The sequence below is a fragment of the Vipera berus genome (genome assembly GCF_964194415.1).
Source record: "Vipera berus genome assembly, chromosome: 3".
NCBI classification, from domain to species: domain Eukaryota; kingdom Metazoa; phylum Chordata; class Lepidosauria; order Squamata; family Viperidae; genus Vipera; species Vipera berus.
Window position 1 is genome coordinate 57,270,909 of NC_138204.1, and position 24,988 is coordinate 57,295,896.

Consider the following 24,988-nt stretch of genomic DNA (forward strand, 5'->3'; position numbering starts at 1 on the left):
GGCAGGACGCCTGCGGGGAGGGGGGGGAAAAGCTGGAGTTGTATTTAGAAAATGGGGCCAAAATAGATACTCAATTTGGCTGGTCGGTTTGGAGTTTGAGCCAGCCTAAGATAGTGAGGCAGGCAGGGAACCTGCTTCCAGCTACTATTACAGACTCAAATGTTTTTAATAATAAGCCTATGAAATTTAGAAAGCATACGAGACTGGCGATGTAATTTTATACGAGAGAGTTCTGAAAGTCCAAACATGACTTAGAATTGAGCAAAAGAAAACATGAATAAAGGAAGCTGTTAGGAAACTATGAATGGTTTGAATTAATAAATGGGGGGAAAAATAAGCCAGAAACTAACAGATGAATGAAATTGGTGTGTATTTTTAAAAATATTCAGGGAGTGGATTCCTTTCAAGAATATTTCTTAAAACTGATTGAATTACTCTCTGGTTTTCTCATTAGCAGGGCCCTAATTCTATCTATTTACTTTCTTGTGTCTTCTGTTCATAGACCTTTTTGCGAGTAAGGGCAAACAGACAGACCCGGCTGAATGGTGAGTGAGACCTATGTTCTTGTCTTTTGTTAGGAATAACAGTTTCCAGTATTAGTGTCTGATGGGGCTAATGCTCTCTTTATAAGGTACTTTAGCAAGTTGTGATCTACAATTTTAAAGCCTTATCATTTGTGTTGCTAACGTGTTTTTGTTTCTTTGAATTTTTCCTAAATTGGTGCTGCCTTTTTTACCACCAGTATTGGATACTGTTTCAAATGAGATACTACTAGAGCCATGTATATAATTTTTTTAATGTCCTTATTTCACATGTTTCTTCTGGTACTTTTTGCAACCACACTTCACGTGCTGTTCTTCAATTTATGATCAGCTGTACATCCCAATGTGTGTGTGTGTGTGTGTGTGTAATCTGCTTCCAGTCTCTGGCATTTTGTAGAGAATCAAGATTAACTTTTAATTTGATTTCCAGATTTAATTCTTCAGATTATTTGCCCCTATAAAGAAACCACAAATACAATATTTGCACATAGTAATTTTTTTACAGCTTTTAGCACTGCGATATTTTAGTCAGATTAAAATATTAATACTATAAAATCTGAGTGCTTTAAAATAAAAATACATTTTTAAAAGCTGTAATCTTTAATTCTATTTATCAGTGCTTAATCCAATCAAAAACAAATACAGTGAAATCTCAAGCTTTCAAATTATAAAGTATTTTAAAATTGCAAGAAAAAAGTATTGTATTATGCGTTCAAAATTACTAGGTAGCTTCAAGGCTGTAAGATCTATGTTAGTGCTACTTACAACACTTTAACAGTGAACTCTTGAATTAAGATTAATAAGCACCATGCATTGCATTGTGAATACATGTAATCTGTGTTTTACATTCATAAACTGCAATACAATTTCCACTATTGAATACCTCTGGCATATGATTAATGAATACTATTGTACCATTTCATATATTGATCATCTCACAAATATTCCTTGTGGCATCTGGTGCTGCTATTGGAAAATGCCTAGTGCCGAAATACAAATATTTTTCCAAGTCTTTTTAAAGCAGATCAGTTTTTGCTGCGTGTATTAGCTTTTGTTGTTGTGCAGCAATCCAGATTTTGAAGGAAAAGGTGATTTGGAGCCTGTTTGGGTACTGTACATACCATGTACTTTCAACAACTTTAAAATCTGCATCTTTTTCTGGCTTTCTATTGCAGCTTTGATCTAAGGCAGGGGTAGGCAACCTTGATCTAAGGCAGGGGTGACAAACTTGCCCACATCATGTGACATGTCACAACGTATCATGACTTTTTTTGCATAGCAGAAGCCGGGGTGCAACTGGCCGACAGGCCAGCAGTTTGACACCCTTAATCTAAGGAATTGCCAACAGATGTCATATGTATTTCATATGTATTCTAAATTGCCCAAATGATTTCCTCATAAAAGTATTTTCTAATACTTTGCTTTATTTAAAACTAAAAAGTAAACCATGAGATTCATTAACCTATAATTCCAAAAATTTAACTGCACATAGGCACACCTTCTCTGTAGTTGTCCCAGCCTTGAAATAACTTTCCACTCGAAATGTGAGGGATCCCTATCCTTTGAGCCTTGCAGAAGGCTGTAAAGACCTGGCTCTTCCCCCATTGACCTAGAATGGGAGTTGAGGCAAGAGACTGATTAGTCTGAAGCCAATTGGAGAGGGAGGGTATTCCTGTTTTTACCAGTTATGAGCTGACTGGGATCATTATATGAAATAGGTGGTCATATAAATTCTTTAAACAATGATGTACACATTAATCCTGGAAATGTGTCAGTTCCGGTTCCAAGGGTAAATTGAATATAATTCTTAACTGTACCAATCTAGCATATGCAGAAGAAATGCTACAATCTGAGCAAGTATTGATTGATGAGCAAGCAAAATTGAGTTAGAAACTAATAATAATAGTAGGTTAGTTTGTAGATTACAGTAGAAAAAGACATGCTGGGTTTTTCTTTTGAAGAGAGTAGTCAACGTATGTACCGTAGAATTTGGAATACAAACTTGGATTTCAGCATGTAAATGATAACCTAGATTATGGAACATAAGATAGGCATGATTCCAGGCTTCCCAGCAATATAAAAGTTATGTAACACATACAAAATAAGGCCCTGCAAAACAAAGAATAGGGAAAACAAAGGCGGAATATGAAAAGGAGTGGGACCTGGCTCCTAGATTTTCCTACAGAGATACTCTGTTTTAGCACAGAGCCCTTCTAAGACTCTCCAAAATAAAAACTTCAGATAAACCAGAACAAGTATATGAGACAGTGTAAATTAAGACTAAGTCTGAATTTGTGCTATTTGGATTAATAAAACAAAGCCTGTCACAATTGTGTACTAATGTGGAGAAAAGGAAGCAATGACATAAATGTGTTTGAAATAAATTTTTGTAGCAATTTGGATTCATGATTAATCCAATCAAAGAAGGAATGCATTTTTTTTAAAAGTGACTGTCAACAACACTCTGGTACACAAAATCATTCCAGTGGCAGAATTTTTATTGTAATGCTAATAATTTTCCTATGCCCTGGTTGTTTAAGCAAAATAAATCTAATAATTTAAAATGTCTTGTGCACCTTAAAACTATCAAGCTTTATTTTATCATGTCTATTTCATTGATATAGACAAGTCCCTTACAGAATTTAACTTGGGCTATATTTTAACTTGAGGGGACTGCAAGAACTAATCTGACTAACTCTTTGGAACCTTTACTGATAGTTTTTCTGTTGTTTCGTTCAGGCTTATTCTTTAAAAAAAATCTTTGGCTTAAACATTAGGAAAAAAATCAACCATGCCCCTCTCTTTGCTCCTGTGACAAGAGTACAGGGGAGAAGGATTAGTGAGCTAATTAGAAATGATTTCATCTATCAGCACTAATTAACAATACTGTGGTCTCACTTGCGTGTTCTTTTGAGCTGTTCTCCTTTGGGACAGCTCAGCAATTGCCCCCCTTCCTCTGGGGCTACTCCATCCTTCCTATGTTGATTAGAAGTGATAGCTGAGCTTTATAGCAGCAATTGAAAATTCTTCTCACTGTGGTTTTTCAAACAGCCTCAGTTCCTTGTCCTGCATTCCACCATCAAGCTATTGCTAACTTTTTTGTTATCTTCCTTTTGCTGTTTTTACAGTTTAGTTTCTGCCACTCTGATTTTGTGAGCAAGAGCATTTTTTTGTTTGCAATAGCTGTTAATATGTTTTTTAAAGTTGTCTCCACCACTGAGAATACATAATAATAATAATAATATGGTCTTATTTTCTGAATTGTGTCAAACATTCATCATCCTAGCAAAAAAATCAAGCCCTTTACATTACTTGTGCATCATGCTAGCATATACATAATAAACTTAATAATCTAGCAACATGAAATTGGCCCCAAAATATTTAGGTTTATTATAATGGCATAAATGTAGAAGCTTTGCAAATAATAGTTAGAATCCAAGTTATTAACATTGGTATTTTATAAACTGTTTTACACTTTCTTCTTCAATTAGCATCACAGGCTTTGCAGTAAAAGCAATTGGTAATCGGAGATATTACTCCAGGTAGTCCTTGAGATAAATAAGAAATACTAGCAACATCCTGGTAATTGAGGATGGCTTTTTTAAAAAAGCAAAAGTTATTGAAAGTATAACATGAAAGTCTTTTTGATTGCAAATTAACTAGATGAGTGATTAAGAATAAGTAGTTGTAGATTTTGTTAGTGACTTACAGATAAGGAGAATTCTAATGGCAGTATTCTTTAGTGCATGTTTTTACCACATTTTTTTTCTGGGTTGTATTAGCACTTGTTCCCATGAACATGGGAAAAGTTGTATATGCAACTTTCTATGTGAAGGCTTCTAATTTCCTTTCAAGAAAGTGGTAGCCTGATTAAGGTGAAAATTTAAAATATTTTACATGGAGCTGTTTTCTACTTATCTCATCCTGAAAACATGAGAGAAATTATTAAGTAAGAGCAAGGTTTATTGCAGAAGTGATTTTTGTTTTGTATTACCGTAAATCTGAGAGGGTAAAAGCCAGTGCCACTTGTACTCTTCTGGAGACATGATCCAGAGCTAATGAGATCTGTTTCCTCTTGCATGGTGTATTTGCTGAAAAGTAGATGCCTGTGAATTTGTTGGGAATTGTTATTTAAGAAAAAATGTGATTGGAGGAAAAAATGTGAGAAGTTCGGGGAAACAGACTAGAGGATAATATTCTTCAAATATTTCCATGACTATTTACAGTTAACTAAGGATGACCATGTAATTGAACAGACTGTTTTTCCTGCATTCACATTCCCAAATTATTAGTAGCAACTTATATCTACCAGTTATTCCTATCCATATTTTGTCTTAAGAGTATTTTTGAGATCATTTTTCATGCTTGGTATGAATTCTATGAAGTTGCAACAAATATAACATTTATGTTACACATCTGCACAATATATAGCAACACATAATCAGCTCATAATATTAACATTTGTCTGAACTGTATTAATCAGTGTTTTTGTGATGTACATTTCCTTTTTTTCTATTTTTTTATTTATTTCCAAAGCTAAAATACAAAATCAAAAGGAAATAAAGAATACATAACAATAACAAAGAGAAAAAAAGTGTATAAAACCATAAAGTATCCCCACTGGTTGAATACTGATAAATAAGTTTCAACTGTAATAATTATTCCCCCCCCCCCGAAAGCAGATCCATAATTTATAACTTTTTACCTCCATATTTACAAAATCACTATACAATATCACAAGTATAGTAATTGACGCCATTTTATGACCTTTTTTCCAACAGTCATTAAACAATTCACCATGGTCAAGTGAACACCACAATCATTAAGCAAAACCATTGTTTGCTATGGGACATTTTCACCAAAACCCAGAAATGAACACTACTTTCCAGCAAAAACATCTTAAATTGTAGTCAAATGGTCATAAATGTGAGCTGGTTGCTGACCACCCAAAATCTGATGATGTGACTGCAGGGGGAGAGCAGCTGTCAGAACTTCAGAACCAGTTCATACGTGCCTTTGTGGAGTGGGCTGGCAACTTCAAATGGTTGCTAAGTGACTGGTCATAAGTTGAAGACTTTTGTTGTTAGTTGCGAAGCCGTTTCCGACCCATCACGACCCCATGGACAACGTTCCTCCAGGCCTTCCTGTCCTCTACCATCTTCTGGAATCCATTTAAGCTCACACCTACTGCTTCAGTGACTCCATCTAGCCACCTCATTCTCTGTCTTCCCTTTCTTCTATTGCCCTCAATCTTTCCCAGCATTAGGCTCTTCTCCATTGAGTCCTTCTTTCTCATTAGGTGGCCAAAGTATTTGACTTTCAACTTCAGGATCTGGCCTTCTAAAGAGCAATCAGGGTTGATCTCCTCTAGGACTGACAGGTTCTCCAGCACCATAGTTCAAAGGCCTCAATTCTTTGGCGCTCAGCCTTTCTTATGGTCCAACTTTCACAGCCATACATTGCAACTGGGAAAAACATGGCCTTGACTATATGTACTTTTGTTGGCAAGGTGATGTCTCTGCTTTTTAGTGTGCTGTCTAGATTTGCTATAGCTTTCCTCCCCAGGAGCAGGCATCTTTTAATTTCTTGGCTGCGGTCCCCATCTGCGTTGATCTTGGAGCCCAGGAAAATAAAATCTGTCACTACCTCCATTCTTCCTCATCTATTTGCCAGGAATTGAGAGGGCCGTATGCCATGATCTTGGTTTTCTTAATGTTGAGTTTCAAGCCCACTTTTGCACTCTCCTCCTTCACCTGCATCAAGGGGCTCTTTAGTTCCTCTTCACTTTCTGCCATTAGAGTGGTATCTGCATATCTTAGGTTGTTGATATTTCTCCCAGCAATCTTAATTCCAACTTTTGATTCATCTAGCCCTGCCTTTCTCATGATGTGCTTTGCATATAAGTTAAATAGGCAGGGCGACAGTATACAGCCTTGCCGGACTCCTTTCACAAATTTGAACCAATCAGTGGTTTCATGTCCAGTTCTCACTGTTGCTTCTTGACCCGTATATAAGTTTCTCAAGAGACAAATAAGATGGTCTGGTGCTCCCATCTCTTTAAGAACTTGCTATAATTTGTTGTGATCCACACAATCAAAGGCTTTAGCATAGTCAATGAAACAGAAATAGATGTTTTTCTGGAACTCCCTAGTTTTCTCCATGATCCAGCGTATGTTGGCAATTTGATCTCTAGTTCCTCTACCTCTTCGAAATCCTGCCTGTACTTCTGGTAGTTCTCAATCCACATACTGCTGGAGTCTAGCTTGTAGGATTTTAAGCGTAACTTTACTAGCATGTGAAATGAGTGTAATGGTGCGATAGTTTGAACATTCTTTGGCACTGCCTTTCTTTGGAATTGGAATGTAAACTGATCTTTTCCAATCCTGTGGCCACTCTTGAGTTTTCCAAATTTGCTGGCAAATTGAGTGTAGCACTTTTACTGCATCGTCTTTTAAGATTTTGAATAGCCCAGCTGGAATACTGTCACCTCCACTAGCTTTGTTGTTGCTCAGATTTCCTAAGCTCACTTCACATTCTAGGATGTCTGGCTCAGGGTCAGTGACAACCCAGTCGTGGTTATCTGGGATGTTAAGCTCGTTCTTGTATAGTTTTACTGTGTAGTTTTGCCACCTCTTCTTAATATCTTCTGCCTCTGTTAGGTCCCTGCCATTTGCTTCAAAAGAAGGTTTAATTTCTGTCCATTTTAACCTGAAACCTAAATTGTTGCCATTCGCTTTATTATTACATGTGCCCACCTAACTCACCTGTACCTGGAACAGGTAGAAATCATCCTGAAAGTAGCAAGGAGTGTATAATCTGAGTGCAACCACCAGGAGTAGAACTCAGCACAAGATAGTTTACCATGACCTACAGATGAAGATGAGAAATCTTGGCCTAACCGCTCCTATTTGCCTTATTTAATCTTGTACTAAACATGCATCCTTGAAATTTGACCATTTTTCTACCAAATTTCATGCTTGAACTTAGTGCTTTGGAAAAGGGGACAGTATAAGTAGCACCTTATCTTACAGTAGTTTGAAAAATATTCCAAAATAGAGTATTCTAAAATAGATCTGGTTTGGCATCTTGAAGACAAAAGGATTACTGATGTCTTGTTCTGGGGTGAATCAGAAGCTCTCTGCTTCAATTAATGTGCTGCTTTGAGACAATGGCTTTAGTTGTTTTTTTATAGAAAGATGCAGTGCTATAGTAATTATAGAACTAAGCATGACTTCTTGAAGACAAGGAATTTGATTTGTGTTTGACCATGCCATGAAGATGGCGAGATGAAGAGGATTAAGTTTAGAGTGCTCAAGATAAAATTCAAACCGGTGTGGTATTTCCTTTTTAATGGTGCAAGTATTTGTCCCTTACAAGGAATAAATATGGATGCTATTGACACTGGATAGAGAAGGGGTTAATCTTACAAATGTAACCTGTTGTACTTTTCTTCTATCTCTGCTTTCCTTGAACAGCTCGGATTGGAAAAATGAAAAGGAGGAAGCAAGACGAAGGACAGGTATGTCCCCTCTGCAGCCAGCCTCTCTCAGGATCCGAGGAGGAGAGGAGTGGGCATGTCGAACAATGCCTTGCAAAGGTAGAAATGCTAAGGAAACCCTTGCTGCCTCTCCTTTCTTTCTTTCTGCGCTCTCTTCTTTGCCTGATATCTGGATAGAAATCGAAGTTGCCAATTGAAGACCTGAGACTTGAGTGTTCCTTTGCAGATCCACTTGATTACTTGCTTATCATTTTGGCAGTCTTGTTATGTTACAGCCAATCTTCCTAGCCTTTCAAATGAGAATGGATTGTAGTCTCAGTTGCTATTACAGTAGCAGTGGCAGTCAGCACCCTCCCCACCGATACTGAGATTGAGCCACTGAAATGCAATGAGAAAATGGCTAGATTTTTGCAGCAGCCTTTTTTTTTAGGGGGCTAGGATTTGGGGAGAATTTAATCATGGAAATTATCATCATTAAAATGCCTTAAACATGAAAAGGGGCTGATGCCCCTATGTCATTGGGCACCTTTCTATTGCCCTACAGAAGCATAGGAGGAAAATGGTGACCTGTAACTTTGGTCTCTTCAGAAGGTCTCTACTCCTGAGTTACAGGAAGCTTTTCCTACTTTTCTGGAGCTTGATTATAGTATGCAACTGTAGTTTAATACAATAAAACTGAGAATGTATTGGAGAAAAGTGAAGCCAGTTCCTTTTCACCTTCAAAGTTAAATATGTGGCACCCAGATGCTACTCTCCTTTTAACAAAAAGTAACTATATTCACATTTGGTCAAGCAATGTTCTAGTTTTAGTAAGTTTATTGGACCTTGGATCGAATTTTCCTATACCATTTATAGCATTAATTAGGGTGCTCAGTAATTTCTTGGTGGAGTATAGCCTATCATTTGGAACATGACAGATCGCATCCTTTAACATAGCAGACCATGGCCTGGTGTTTTTACAGTTTATATTGTTGATGTGGCTATTTTTGATTAATGAATTAAATCACATCTTCAAAATCAGCCACCTGGCTGTTGTCCTTAAAATTTACTAAATATAGCATAGAAGTAGCCTCACAGATATATAGCATGTATGTGATAAGCAGTTCATGCAGATAGTAGTTGTATATGAGAAGTAATAATACTAAAGCTTTATCCAGAATGATCGATTCTAACTTAGTTAAACCTTCAGTTTTCTGTTTTTCCAAGCTTTCTCATTTTATTGGATTTTTTTCATACGGCATACAATACTGAAATAAGGTTAAGGGTGGTGGTGTGTTTAGAGGGAGACCTTAATGCAGTGTTTGATGATAGCTCTGATTTATTCATTTAAACAAAAGATTACAATCTGTATTAGTCATTGTATTTCAGTTATTTATAAATTTTAGACAAATTCATTCTGTAGTGTGAAGGACATTTTTATTTTTCTTCCTTGTTAAAACAGTCCATTATAGTTATCCTTTAGCAGATAGAATGTTAAAAAATTCCAAACTGACAATTCATTGGCTGGCTTATATTTTTTCTTGGAACTCTCATAATTTTAAAACAACACATTCTGTAACATTTTGTCATTGCTCGTAAGCAGTTTAACCTTGCAAATTTCTGCATAATTTACCTCAGCATCCCTACTAGGATGAATATTATCTATTTTCCAAGATTCTAAAGAGATGCTTAATATTTTATTTACTCAGAGGGAAGGGTCATGCATGATGGAGGATGACCCTGTTGACATTGAGAATGAGAACGGTAATCGCTTTGAAGAATATGAATGGTGTGGGCAGAAGAGAATACGTGCCACCACCCTCCTGGAAGGAGGGTTCAGAGGTAAATTTCCCTTCTTAGTTCTTAAAGCTCAATTACTTTGGGGGAGCTTTTTGATATTATTAAATATTGTACAGTCTTATAAGCTATAACATGCATCTGTTTTCAGTGTACATTGGAATTTGCATTTTTGCTAGTATAAAAATGACTTTTTTGCACCTATGAAAACAGAATAAAATGGTTGGATTTATAAATATTATGGAGAGATACTGCATAAGGCCAGTTAGTTTCAGTGATACTGTGCATTTTAAAAAAATACGAAAAATAGCATAGTAAATAGCCCCAATCTACAGTGACGAAAGCAACTTTATAAGTTGCTGTTGATGTACGGAAGTTGACAGCTAAGGCACTTTAGCACCTGCATAAAATATTAAAGGTCCAGTTATGCATTTATCACTTAAGTCTGATAAATGAGAATTCACCAACCTGCCATACACCTCCAGCACTCCAGCCCTGAGGGTTCCCATACAAACACATCTTATTTTTCCTCTTTTTCTTCTTTCCCTTGTGACAGGAAAAATGGCTACAAAGGAGTGAATGAGTTATGGTAAAATGTGACCTTTGTGAGTTTTATTGGTGAATGTAATTTTAACTGTGCACCTGGCTCCTTTCTTCTACGCAGCCTTTTGCTCTGTGTCAGGATTCACTAAACTGATTGAGAATCTTGTGTTTCTGTGGAAAACGTTGCATCCTTCCAAGCAGGGAAACTGATACATTTCTCTACCACAGTTAAAGTTTGCAACCTGTCATGTGTAATAATTTACATTTTAATTTGAAATATGCAAAGAAAATCACACTGGTGTGAAAAGTCAAGTTTCAAAATTAAATCATTTAGTTAGAGTTATAAAGGATACTTATAGGCAACTGTTCCTAGCCAGAATGACGCTAAAATGATGAAAGATGAGTAGTGACATCATGATATAAACTCTGTCCTTTTGTATATGCATTGCAGTATTATATGTAAGAGATTATGGTGCACGGTTCACTTCCCCCTCCCCATCCTTCCCAGCTTCTGCCTAGGGATACCTATGATGGTGTTCCCTTTTTCAGGTGTCCTTCATACTTTTCTCTGTAGATAAATCATGGCTAAAGCAGATGGGTCAGAGTTCAACCACTTCTTTTGGACTGTTCATGTGTTCTTATGCAGTAATCTAGTGCTTTATTCCTGTCAGATATCCTGGTGTTATTTTCTGCATTGGTAAATTTTCCCATCAAATGTTCTGTCACAGTCATTTATGGATTTCCTGTATTTGCTTCAGTCTACCTATCCTACTAATGCAAGAATTTTATTTTTGGTAAATAAGAGCTCCCTGCAAATAGTGTAGAACATCCAAGAAGATAATTTAAGTTGCATTGGTATAATTTAGACATTTTAATTAGAGCAATTTTCCATGCTATTTTTTTATCTTTTCCAAATAATTTACAGTATTATAGTGGCTCAACCATTTGCTAGGAGACAACACTTTGATAATCCTTTTTAATGTTAAGGGGGTAATAAGGATAAATATATTCAAGATAACATTTGCTTCCTGAGTTTCTGCCTCCTGCATATTCTTGATGTATTTTCACTGCCCTGTGCAACTTCTTGATGTTTCCAAGTTCTTATATTAACGGATTAAGGAGACAGTATAGTACTGAGGTTTTTACTTAAAACATACGTTGTTGCTAAAGCATATACTTGCAAAACTCTTGAACTGGGTGTTCTATCTTAGATACCCTTTAAGAGTGATGTACCCTTTACATCACACTGTTAAAATGAACATTAATAACTTAACTTATTTAAACCTGATTTTTTTCCCCTGAAATCTTTCTTTCTGATGGTTTGTAGTAGGCTGGATTTCCAGGAGGGTGCAGGTACATTCCAGTCCAATGTGTTAGAGGAAGAGGGTGAAGACAGCCCCTCCCTATGCAGATAGTAGAGTGCTTCAATTAGGCAAGATTTTGTCTATAGGTGTGGATCAGTAAAGAACACAGCTTGGAAGAATTATGTGTCTTGGTTTGGGGCCCTGGAATTTTTAGTAGCATAGTTTACACTTTGTGTTAAGCTATAAGTTATTTAAATTGTGGTGATCACATTGACTGGTGTTCACTTAGAATGATGAGAAATCCAAATATGTGCCTTATTGATGTGCCTTGTTGTTAAAACAAACCATGACTCAGCAAAATGTGTGAACCCATCAACCCTGATCTGTATGAATCTTATCTAGCTAGATGGTCTTAAGGCTGAAACCTGCATTTCACAGAAACAGACTTATTAGTGAATTATCAATTCATGCAGTTTATGAATTTCCTTTATCATACCATCTTACTCCTTTCACAACTGTGGCAGGTTAGTGCCATCTATTTGGGTTTTTTCCCCTGCTTTTGTTTAGCTCAATATTTCCTAAAATTCTGATAATGAGGTACATTTTTCTGCTTTGAAAAATGGTAATTGTTGTTTTAGCATGCGTACACAAAGACAAAGACTTATTTATGTAAAAACCTGTGGTTGTGTGAAGGGCAGCTGTTCTCCTTGCAAGTGAAATTTACTTATCTTGGGTCTCCTATAGCAGCAAATACTATCCTTTGATGAAGGATGCATATTTATCATGCTCAAAAAGTTCTGTGTAGCGATCTCAGTCAGTGGAATAAATGTACCTATTGGACCTATCTGCTAGGTTTTGTGGAAGGTTATCTTCTGTTGTATGTGTCTAAAGTTCCACATGGTATTCTGCTCCAGAACTAGAGGCACTGAGTTTTTATTGTCTTAATTTATAGTCCTAATATTTATAGCAATTCTTCACTTGTTTTCAATAACAGCTGCTCATTTTCATTAAGCGTTTCCACTGTGAGATTATCCTTTTAAAGAATTACAGAGTGAGGCTCAAAAATGGTGTGTGTGTTTTTTCTTTGAAAGCTTAGCATTTTTTAACATGTCTGCTATTTGAAAGAGTGAATGGGAGGGAGAACGGGTGACAAAAGTGCATTATCTGAAAAGAATCATATTGGCTTTGTGCTGATAGAGGTTGCTGTCATCTCTTAAATGGCTTAGCGCAGTCAAAAGGTGAGCAGACTTAAAACAGTGTCTTACATGAGGATCGATGGAGGAAACATGATGGTAGTAACTGTGAGGGAAAAAGGGTGAAGGTAGGAGAGATAACCGTAATGATTGCAGGGAAAGGAGCTGGAAGCAGTTTTGTGGAAGTGTGTTTTTTTTGGGAGGGGGGGCAACCTGTCTTGAAAGGGCCTGGTTGGTTCCCAGAATGTGATGTGGCTGCTTCTATGTGTCTAATCCCTCCAGCAACCCCTCCCTTGTTTTCACAATTGAGCTATTTCATTCAAGGCCTACAAGCTTATCTTTCTGGATATGTCAGTATTGCTTTTATGAGAGTTTTGGTCAAACAGCATCTTGTGTCATTCCTTTAGCCAAAGTAAGTAAATGGGGAGGGAGCGGTACTTCTGAATGGCACAGCGGAAGAGCCATCTACTGCTGGGAGGGTGGGGGGAATGGTATGTCAGTTTATCGATTGCACCTTAGCCAGGAGAGCTGCAGGCATAGTTCTGTGGGCACGAGCAGCCACATTCCTAATGTGATTGAAAGGCAGTTAAAATGGCGGTGACCTTTTCAGGGGGAATTAGATTGCCTGCCAAGAGTGGTTAGAGGGAGTGATAACACCAGCTTGAGGAAGCTGTCCAGGCAACTTCAGAGAAAGAGAAGGAGACAGACAGACAGGAAAAGCAAGGCAGCAACGTCCCATTTAAACTCTGAGCTCTGCTGTCTGATAGAGCTGAGATTGCTGCCCCCTCCAGATATGAAAGGGTTGAAAAATGTAGTTAAGTTGCCTTTCTTTGCCATTCCCGTACTAAATCTTTTAAGTATGACAACAACTGGCCAACACTCTGTTTACTTGATATTCTTGGCAATTTTACTTGCGTTGAAATATTCATTAAAGCAATGTGTAAGGTTTTAAAAGACTGATCATCAGAAAGCTAAGATGAACTCTGCAGGAAAATCTGATTCAAAGATCTTTCCTAGTATAACATTGTGTGTTAGTTTGAAGGTGCTGATAACCCTGCTAACAAAGAAGCCTTACCTTTCTTGGTATACCATTTTCTTTGCAGGAAAGAGTACCAGCCTACAGGAAGCCTTTTAACTAGCATGCCTCTGAATTCCAGACACTATAGATAGGAAAAGGGTTGCCATTATGTCTTTTTTCTAGTTTTTCCTGGTTCCTAGATGCTGAACTCAGTGGAGTGATAATCTGATCAGCAGGCTTCTTCTTAATTTGCCAAGTGAAAGACTAGCACACAGAACCCTAATTTTCTGCAACAGTGGAATTTTTCATGGTTTCATCTGCACTTGTTACGACTGTTGGAGAATCAGACTGATTAAAATATAAATGCCAGGCATTTCCAGCAGATGGCTGTCATCCAACTGTTGGTTTGCAGCTAATTGAAATGTTTTTTGGTGTGGGCACTGATGTCACAGTATGCTTGCTGCAAAGTAAAGTGCCTAAGTGGCATCACTATTTTTCCCTGTGAATGTGTATAGAAACTAGAAGCTTTGTAAATATTGTATTTGAAATGGTAGAGCTCTCTCCCTGTAATTGAGGAAACAAAGCATCATGACAAGTTCAGTGTAAGCATTTGATTTTGCCCTGCCGATATGAGAATACTTTTTTGCCTCTCCTTTCTCATTCTTCTAAGATAAAGACATAAAGAAGTAATACATTATCATAATACATTATGCCTATACCTTATCATAATTTATGCCAAAATTGGGGGGGTATCATTTTTTTATCACTGGAACATTAGAAGAAAGGAAGATGGCTTTGTAGACTGTTCCGTATAAAGCTATGTGGCCTGTGTGTCTGAGCTTATTAATTTCTGATTCTATTAATTAACTGGTAAAGTTGTCCTTAATTTATGACTGGTTGCCTAGGGACCATTCAAAGTTACGACAAACACCCCACCCCACCCCCCAAAAAAAGTTATTTAGTACCCGGATTCAAACTTATGACAACCACTGCCTTTTATTGCATTTACAGTCATTTGCACAATCCCATGGTCACAAGATTGCTATTTACAATGTTTTTGAAGGAAATCAGTGTTTACTTCTGGTTTCTGGCAAAAATACCCCATAGCATCACTTAACAACCATGGCATTTGCTTAACAACTGGTGCAAAAAGGTGATAAAATTGTATGCAGTGACCCGCTTAAAGACTGTCATGACTTACAATTCAAAATAAAGGCTCAGTTACAATTATAATTTGAAGACTACCTGTAGTTGGATTTTTAAAAGTTGTGTTGTTATTTAAGATCATTATCAGAGTGCTGGCCAGTGATACTCCTGCAAATTATAAGGACATTTCAAGTGACCACTAAGGAAATAATAGGAATCTCTAATACGTACATATCCTTTCAATAAATCTGTAATTAATTTTTGATATTCATAATTTTCAATTGCCTACTTTTAATTTGACAATAGGAAATGAGGTTGAAAGAATGTCAGCAGAGTAACTTTTAAAATAGCTTCATAATTCCTTACTTTGCTTTCAAGTTTGAAGATTTGTTACCTGAGAGACTATTCCTCAAGTTCAATGCTTATTTTTGTCTACAATTGTCTTTTAATTATTTGCATTTTTAAAGCTTAAAGCCGAAAACCTAGCATACAACTAACAAAAATAAATAAATAAATAAAACACATTTTGGAAGAAATCAAGATGATAATTCCTTAATTGCACAGCAAGCAGAATAAATAATCCAGGAGATGGAGATATAAATATAACTAAATTTTACCTTGCCTGAGGAACAATTTTAAGACCAATAGCATTTACTTACAATTCTGCTCTTCGATAACTTGGAAGCCTAACCCTAAAAATCATAAAATAAGCAATATATATTTATGGGTATAAATATAAATATTATATTCAAAGATCTATAGAATACACTGTTCATTGATAATATAATGTCCTCTGTGCCTGAATCCCCCAAAAGTAATCTTGAAAATGACCAAAATTCTGTGAGATCACCACTTCTTGTAGGATGTTGGCTTTTACAGGTATCATCTTCCAAATGTCAGTCTTGCCCAAAGCAAAATCCAATGACAATTTACTTACTTTCGTAGAACTGAAAAGGCTATTGACTCATGCATTATATGATAAGATCTCATAAGGAAAGCAAGCCTGGGCATGCTCTTAAATGTTCATATTAAATTGTAATGCAGACCTGTTATTCTATCAGCTAGGAAGAGAACAAATGTCTGTGGAGATTCTCAATTATCCAAGTCATGGTTGTCCCAAAGGTGCTTTTCAAAAGGCAACTGGACTTTCTTGGTTTTTTCCTTGAAAACATTTTGCTTTTAGGAAGAGAACAGTTGTTTTCCATTGAGTATAGTGGTGCGACTCTTCAAAATTGTAGAATGATGCCTTATGTTGCCTTTCTTGGCAAATGTTTTTGGGGTTCACTGTGTGTTTATGACTCTTCTGTGTCCAAGTACAAAAAGTGAGAAAAGTGCCTTCACGAAATGAATAAAATGTCTTATAGTCAACCTTTATATAAACAGCACAGTCTTCGGGCAGACTAGGTTTCAAACTTAATGCAGATTCTGTAGATCCATAAAAAGATATGTTTTGTTTTTTAATTAAAGTTAATTTCACGCTAAGTCAGCATTCCAATAAAATATCTTGATTTACATTGAAAATTTAGACAGAAACTGCACCTCACCCTCATAGCAAATATCCGGAGCCAGGCAAAGAATGTACCATTTATGCCCTTACCAGTTCAGTGGTTTTCCACATCAATGGTTCCCTGCATGTACAAAGTCAAGGGGGGAAAGTCTTATCTTACCTTTTTCCCTGATATTTTAATTTTGCTCTATACAGAAAATCGTTTTGTTTTGTTTTTAAATGTCACTGTTTACAGAAGAATGGATTGAGATTGTTCTGTTCTTGGGTAATCATACATACATACTTACTCCTTTTCCACTTCAAAAACTTTCTTCACTGTGCTAGGTAGCACTAAAAGCTGAGATTGGGATATTGTTGCCAACCTCAGATACACAGACACTTTCATAATCATAATTCATCTGTTATCAAATTCAGATAGTAGTGAAAATCAGAACAGGAGGTTGAGCTAGATGACCTCTGTGATCTCTTCCAACTCTGTTATTCTAACAGAAAAAAAAGAGAGACAGAGGAAAGGCTTTTAAGCTGTTCCATGCTGGAAATTGAGATAATCCGTTTTAAATCTATATTTTATTTGTTGCTAAACTGGTAAGAGATGTTTAACTACATTTGGCATTTGCGGCATTCTTAACGATAATTGTGTATGCACAAACTCCTATTTTCAGTATGAAGGTTGCAGATTCTAATTCGGTTATTTTCCCCCCAACCATCTGCCCTGAACACAGCCTCTCTCCTGGGTTTTGAAGTTGCATTTCAACCACATCTGCAAAAATATTGATTGAGACTATTTTAATAACATTTTAAAATGCAGTTGTTATGCTCGGACAGTATTCTTTTTTTTTTCCTTTTTTTATATTCTGTTTCCCCAAAAAGAAAGAAATGTGGTTCCTCAATGACTTGAAACTGCTACTTGTCTTCGCATGTCGTCTCTTGCACCAGGCGGTGAAATGCATTATTGAATAGTGCCCAGAAGGTGATTAATTGCATTTGACACACGCCAACTCCTTGCCTCCACACTGGATAATTGCATTGTCAACTATTCAGCAAAGTGGCAGGTGACACTGTTGCCAAATTGATTGTCTTAGCATTGAAACTCCTAAGACTGTCAGCTTTCCAATCGATAGCGTTTACACAAGACACCGTGACTGCATCTGTAACTAATTTCAGTTTGAAACTGGCAAGACAGTGAGCTGCCCCTATTTTCTGGCTTCATGTATTTAGTCACTTGTTTCCTTTACTTGTACTGCAGAGTTTATCTCAACTCACTGCCACTTCTTGGAAAGTGAGTTCTTTTTTTTTTATTATTCTAGCATAACAGGTAACAAAATCAGTGATACCTGCTGCTGACTCAAAAACAGAAAGTATTACTCCAGTCAGTTGCTTAATTAGTTGATTAATTACTACTTTCCTTTCATCTTCGTGACTTTGATGACATTTAGTTTACAGTGAGTATAAAAGCTTGTTTTATGAAATGGACCCATAGTCTTTCAAGCAAGTTTGAATGCATTGTTTCGTGAGCAGAGCCTACGAGCAAAGCCTAGTGCTACCGTTGGGGGTCTGTAAACCAAGACACTGCTTTGGATTGCTTACCAAGTTTCTGTTTCATGCTCTGCTGCTTTAGAAAAATCCTCCTCTCAGCTTTTCTATCCTCTCTATTATTGAAAGAATTGCAGTGCAACCTGATCTCTGTCAGTGATGCTTATTGATCCAGTGATGTGACCCTCTTTAGTAATTCAAGATTACTCTAATTCCATCTTTCCTTTCCCCTCCCCCCATTTTTTTTCTCATGGGAAGACTGAGACGACACCATGGAAATTACACCAGTAGCTTTTGCTTGCAAAATTCCTTTATGATGATAGTCTTCTCCAGAAAAAGCACAAAAATGTTTGAGTGTCTGTGGATAAATATTAGATTGGGACAGGACTGGAAAAATTGCCATTGCATTTTGGATATGGGATTCTCTTTTCAGATGCACCAAAGTGGGATGGAAGCACAAAGGAGCCTTATGTCTTCCTGTTACCAAAGCTCTGAGATTTAGCTTAGAGGAACTATCCAGTATTGAGGATTTATCTACCTTTTCTTTTAAATGTTTAGATCCAGTCTAGCAGTTGCTAGGAAAAAGTGACTTTTCCTGTCTCTCTCTGGTTGTTGATTTTTAGTGCTGCCATCAGTGTGACTAATGTAACTCTTGCTTACCTGATCATTTATACGTAACATGTAATTTACTTCAAACCTGATCACAAATTATTTTCCCTTTGCTTTTCCCCCTAAACTGCATCCATATTACCACATGTTCTTGTTCTAGCTTGTTTCTTCAACAACTGAAATCTCACAGAAATTGTCGCCAGGTATTGGGCCCAATAAATGGATGTGAGTCCCAACAGCACTAGAGCAATTTTATTCATTTTTTTAATTATTTTTCTTAGAATAAGAGAGGAAAATATCTTTCTCACAGGAACTAGAAGGTTGACAATTTGGATGAAGAAAATACCCACATACAAACCTAACGAAGTCATTAAATCAAATTTCCTTAGGACTACCCCAAAATGCACTCTTTAATGCAGTCTTCAGGCATGAAGCAAACATGCCAAGTATTGAGATCCAGACCTGGACCAAGTTTTTAATTTCAGGGCTCAGAATCTTATTTGGCCTTACAGGCTCAATGCTCTGCTATTATCAGACAACCACCAATCTTTTTGGTACTGTACCTATATAGAAGGACTTGGCAGATTTGGTTTCTCTCCTGAAAATTTAAGCCAGTGAAGGTGGAGAAAGCCATATCAATAGTAAAAGAAAGAATTAGGGGTATTGATTACCAAAATAATATCACCATGCTCCTGAATTCTGTCACCAAGTGTTAGATATCTGCAAGCCCCACTACCTGTGAGGTATCTACAATCTAACTTTAAATAAATGCTGATGGGCCTTCTCCAGAACCCGCTTTAGTAACCTCCGTTCAACACTCTGACAGGAAGATTTGATGGGATTCCTTATTTACACAGACTTTGCTCTTCCTATCAAACAGGTAGAAACTCTTGCTCATTGTCCTCATACCGAATACTTTTTATGATGTTGCAGGACATAGGTTCTCCCCAGTCATCTCTACAGTTCAGGTCACACTGATAAATTTTATATTGACTACTTTTTAAAGTATTCTGACTATATTCACATATCAGGTGGGCACATATCTTTATCAAGTTATGTAACTGGGCATATCGTAATTAGCTATATTTTTTATGTTATGGTCTTAGTGTTTTTTTTTCCCCAGATGATGATTCTTTTTTTCTACTGTAAAGGCTAGTCAAAGATCATCATAATAAAGATACTGAGTTTATACAAATTGTATAAACTCTACCTAAATGGTAAAGTCTCGTTTTATTTTTGATAGTTGAAATTTTTCAAGCTATCCAGTTAAAAAGTAAAACCGGATAGAGTTATTGATAAGGAAAGAACTGCTTAATATCCCTTATGCTGCCTGTGAGAGTGATAGTCGGAAATATAAACTTCAGTCAGCATTGGTTAATTTTTGTGGCAGGCTTGACCTTATACTTTACTTACAGATTTTTGCAATTTATAACGGTTGGTTTGCCTTCTTAAAAAAGTTACCTTTAAGTGGCAATTAGCAACAATATCCACAAATGATAACTACTTAAACACAGGTAGATATTAGCACCAAATTCAGTATAAAATCAGGTTGCGCAGTTCTGGAATACCTGGAGGGTGAATAGTTGACCCCTAACAATCCAGATGGTTGCTGTCTGAAGCTAATACATGCTACATATAGGACATATTAACCAGCAGCTGTTTTTTTGTTGTTTTTTTGCTGTTGTCAGTTGGACAAATAGGAGATTTGTCACTTTGGTTTATAAATGTTTTAGCTAAGAAAATAATTAGGTGCTTTAATTTTATTCAGTTTTAAAATTAGATTATGAGTTGCTGGCACAAATAACCCAACTAAGGATACAATTGGTATCTTCACCTTTCTGTCTTTTGTCTTGTGACTGATTGCAAAAGAACTTGATTTTTCATTGGCATTATTTGTGTTGTTTGCTCTCCAAAATGAAGTCTAATCCATATGCCATTTGTTCTGTAAGCCTAACTATGCAAGATGCATTATTTCTTTTATTTCCTGCTACCATCTGCTTATGAATATAGTACAGATACAGGTACTGTTCCAATAAAAAGTACAGGATTTTGTGAGAGCTTTGGGTGGAGAATATACCTTTTAAATGAAGCTTTTACTACCGGTAAATATGCAACTCATTTAAGGGGGAAAGTTGCACAAATATGGTGGAGATTACTTCCTGGGACATTATATGAGGCTTTTTACCATATCTTGCAATTAGATTCATGCTGGCTAAAGTAAATGAAAAAAACTAACATCTTAAATTGTAAACAGTAACAGTAGTTTAAAAAAACGTCCCTTTTTTAGAAAAAGGAAGGGGGAAAAAGATTGCTGTAAGAGGCTGACTGCTCTAATTATCTTTGTTAATGATTAATATATTTTTAACCCAGCATATTAATAGTAACAGATATCATAAACTATTGATTCCCCTCTCTTTTAGCTTATAAATCTCATGGCCATTCTCTAATTCTTGAGTAGCCTTTATAACAGAGAGTAGGTCAGTGTCTCCTATTCGCTATTCCCAAGCTTTAGTAACACTTGAGTCATACTTTGTAGCTTGCCCACTCATACATCATAGACGTGCAAGGAGATACCAGCAAAAAATAAATATTTATAAATGAGGAAAGAATCGTTTTAATGGGCTTTTAGAGAAATTGTCCCTTAAGTTGTGTGCAATAGAGTCACTTTGTAGGGGAGATGGGTGGCGTAGAAATTTCATAAATAAAATAAAAATAAATAGGCCTCCATACTTTTTGTAAAGTACCGGTACCTGCATTTATATATCAGCAGAAATAGTTATTGTTTTGAACTCCTAAAAATATTTGGTATTAACTCATTTTTTTGGTGCCAGGGTTAGCTGCTTCAAAATCAGACTGAGCAGAGCTGTGAGCACAGTGCTGGAAGGCAGCTGTACTCTCAGAGTAAGTGATCCTGATTTGTACATTCTGACTGATGAGGGAGAGTTTGTCTCCCAAACTGTCACAGGGTTTATAGAAGTGCCACTCAATACTGGTGCTGGAATTGCTTGTCGAGCAATTGACTACAAGAACAATGGGGATCAGAAGCAATGGTCACTTTGTTTTTCTTGGTTTAATAGGCCCAGAATCGGGCCTGAGTACTCATACTTGTTTTCTTGGACCTTGAAAGAGGCATTTTGGATTAAAGAGGACAGAGAATCAGGTTCTTTAGTTCATTGGATTGGTTTTATTAGTAAGGATGAGTTGTATACAGGTAGAACCTTGTAAACTGGAAACATAAAGTAGTAAACATGTTTTTCTTGTGTAAATGACATGGGTTTTAATAGCTAGAATGCAGCATATTTATGTTTACATTATGTTTCTGTGCCCCTACAGTTCCAAGAACTCATGGCAGTTTGCAACCAAACCTTTAAATAAAACAACAAAAATTAAAATTAAATTAAAATTATTATTCCTATCCTTATTCTTAGGCACCCTGAACGGTCATTTGAAGTTAAAACTTCAATAATATAATTCAATAATAATACAATGGAAATTATCTTGTTTTCTGTTTTAGCTTTGAGTTTGCTTAAGCTGCTGCTTGGCCATATTAGTTTTGGAAGGTTTTGTCCTGCATTTATGCTGTGTGCTCTCATTATTTCTATTTGGAGAGTGGTTACCTAAGATGGCATAGTATGAAGAATTTAAAATGAAAAAATTTACAGAAAGATTTGCCAGGCGAGCAATTGGTTTGTGCTTAAAAATTGTAAGCCGCCCTGAGTCTTCGGAGAAGGGCGGGATATAAATGGGATTAAAAAAAAAATTCAGAATATGTACATTCTGTTTGATGGTGACTATACATTAAATTAAGGCTACTTTGTACAATATTGTAGAGCATGCCTGTTTCCGGAAACAGAAAACAAACATGTTTCTTTTTGAAAATACTTTTGTACAACTTGTAGCTGTACAGGACAAATAAAATTTGGCTTCCAAACTGGCTAATGTAAAACAGTACCTAAGTTGTACAAGACGGGCATGTCAGCTGTACAATCTCGTGAGATATGTTCAATATGTGTAAACAATTTGGTTCACTGGGGGGAATCTCATTGGTTTGGTGGTGAATGCATCTCATGTATGCGTGTCTTATCATCACATCTAGAAGGCAGAACAAATTTTGCTGGATAGATATTTTTTTAAAATTTGTTCCTGAATTTGTGATTGGGATTCCCCATATTATATTGTCATTTACCATATACTTTGACAATAAATTTATTTTATCCATGTATACTATATCCTGCATACTATGCTCCTTTTACTCTGGATTTAATAAAATATATCATCTAATTTGGTGATGAGATGGGACAAGTGACAAGCAGTTCAGATTAAGGCAGGATACAAATAAATACAATTTATGAAGAAAAGTTAACATTCAGTTTTACATAGCAGTCCATCATGCATGTATTATTATTATTATTTTACTTTCTGTATATCAACATTAGAATACTAGGATTTCTTTTGCATAGGACAATGTTTTTCACTCCATCCATTTTAACTGGAAGTTCTATACATTTATTTTCTCTTGCTTGCCACAATAGTTCTCATAAATCATAAACTGCTTGCTTTTGGCTTGAATATACTTTTTCTGCTGTTATGCACTGAAGTTCGCAGTTCAGTTTATTTCTGACAATTGTCATCCCTCACAGAGCCCTGCTGCCCCTCCAAAATAATTAATCTGAATATCAAAAGAACAATGAAATCCTCTCTAAATTCCTTTTTATAAGTCAAAATGTAAAATAATCTTTTTAAAAAAAAATTCTAAAGAATTTTTGCCATTATATTACACATAGAAAAACCAAGAAATATGCGTCCATAACTACAGTAAGCCTGGAGGGAAATACTTACTACAAACCTGTATAAATGAGATTGCTGTCTTTGTCCACAATAGTCTTTACCCAGACTAAAAATTGTGCTTCCTTCTTTCCTTCCCAGATGATTACTTTGTATTTCTTTGTTAGTTATATCCTTCAATGATGTTCTCTACACATTTTCTTGTTCTCTAGGATCCGGGTTTGTCATGTGCAGTGGCAAAGAGAATCCAGACAGTGATGCTGACCTTGATGTGGATGGTGATGACACATTGGAATATGGAAAACCACAGTATCATTTTCTAGAGATGCTAAACTCCTAGCAGGTGGCTTTGTCTTTGCCAGTACCTCGCTTTCTAGAAGTTCCAAGATTATAGCTCTGTTAGAGAAGAGTTCAGAAACAAAAATTTTTACATACTGATTAACCTTATTTTCCAGTAATTCCCTGGTAACACCAGTGGCATTCACATGCTGCTCCTTTTGAAAAAAGATGCTATTCTCAAATACACTACTTTTGATACCTCATAATTACATTGGTTCAAATGCGGTATAATTGGTAGTTAGGTAAAGAACAGAGAGACACCCTCCCCTTCCCCCCAAGAATCAAGTCCACCCATCGCCTTGATAATTCACTGTGGGGACTTCAAGCAGTCACAGTCCTTCGCTCAGTACAGTTTATTTCACAGATATGCTATTGTGGAGAAATATTGCAAGAGGGAATATTATGTACTTTGGGGGGAAGGGTGGGATATTAAATCTTATCGGAGACTTAATAAATATGTGAATTGTAATTGCACATCTCATGTTACAAAGGGTACTTGACCTAAAATAAACATTGAAGAGAAGTCCACAAATGGTAAAATTAGTATCAGGCTGCATTCTCCTTAACGCTACATTCTTAGGTACACTGAAGCAGATATCATTCCATGCACTGGGGAAGAACCAGGTGAAGCCAAAGAGAGAGAGGCACTCCGAGGTGCAGTCCTAAAGTAAGTAGGCTTTCTTTTGAAATGCAGTGTTACATCGTAGAAGAATTTGCTTTGTTGTGCTGGGAATTGGTGAGAATGCATTCAAAGCCAATACTTTCTTAGTTCTTAATACAATCCAAAACCAAGACAAAGAGAATACAGGCACATACTAAACAAACAGGTAGTTACGGTAAATGGCAAATTTGACTATCTTGGTGCATGTAAGCATATCACTTGACTGAGAAAATTTTCCTTGGTGTTCTGTTATTTGGGACATTCAGTTCTGAGTAAAACTTCTACATTTTTCCATTAGAAAGCTCAATAGATTGGTATACAGTTAGTCCTTGACCTACAAGTTTTTCTTTCAGCAACCATTTGAATTTACAGCGGTGCTGAATGAATAGTGGTTATAGCCAGTTTTGCACTTACAACTGGTTGCAGAGTCCTGCAGTCATATGATCTCTATTTGCAATCTTCCCTGCCAGCTTCCCCAGAACGTCAGTGGGGAAACTAGCAGAGAAGGTTGCAAGGCATTGAGGTAAGTCACTC

General features: G+C 36.5%; 1 protein-coding gene across 1 annotated transcript in view; it reads left to right on the forward strand.

Moving 5' to 3' along the window:
* Positions 1-24,988, forward strand: part of RNF220 (ring finger protein 220) — a 336,566-nt gene that overhangs the window by 266,054 nt on the left and 45,524 nt on the right. Inside the window, 5 exon segments of the mRNA XM_081322276.1 lie at positions 503-545; positions 8,018-8,139; positions 9,729-9,861; positions 23,667-23,763; positions 24,374-24,460. Of these exon segments, the coding sequence (XP_081178402.1) occupies positions 503-545; positions 8,018-8,139; positions 9,729-9,861; positions 23,667-23,763; positions 24,374-24,460 (482 nt within the window).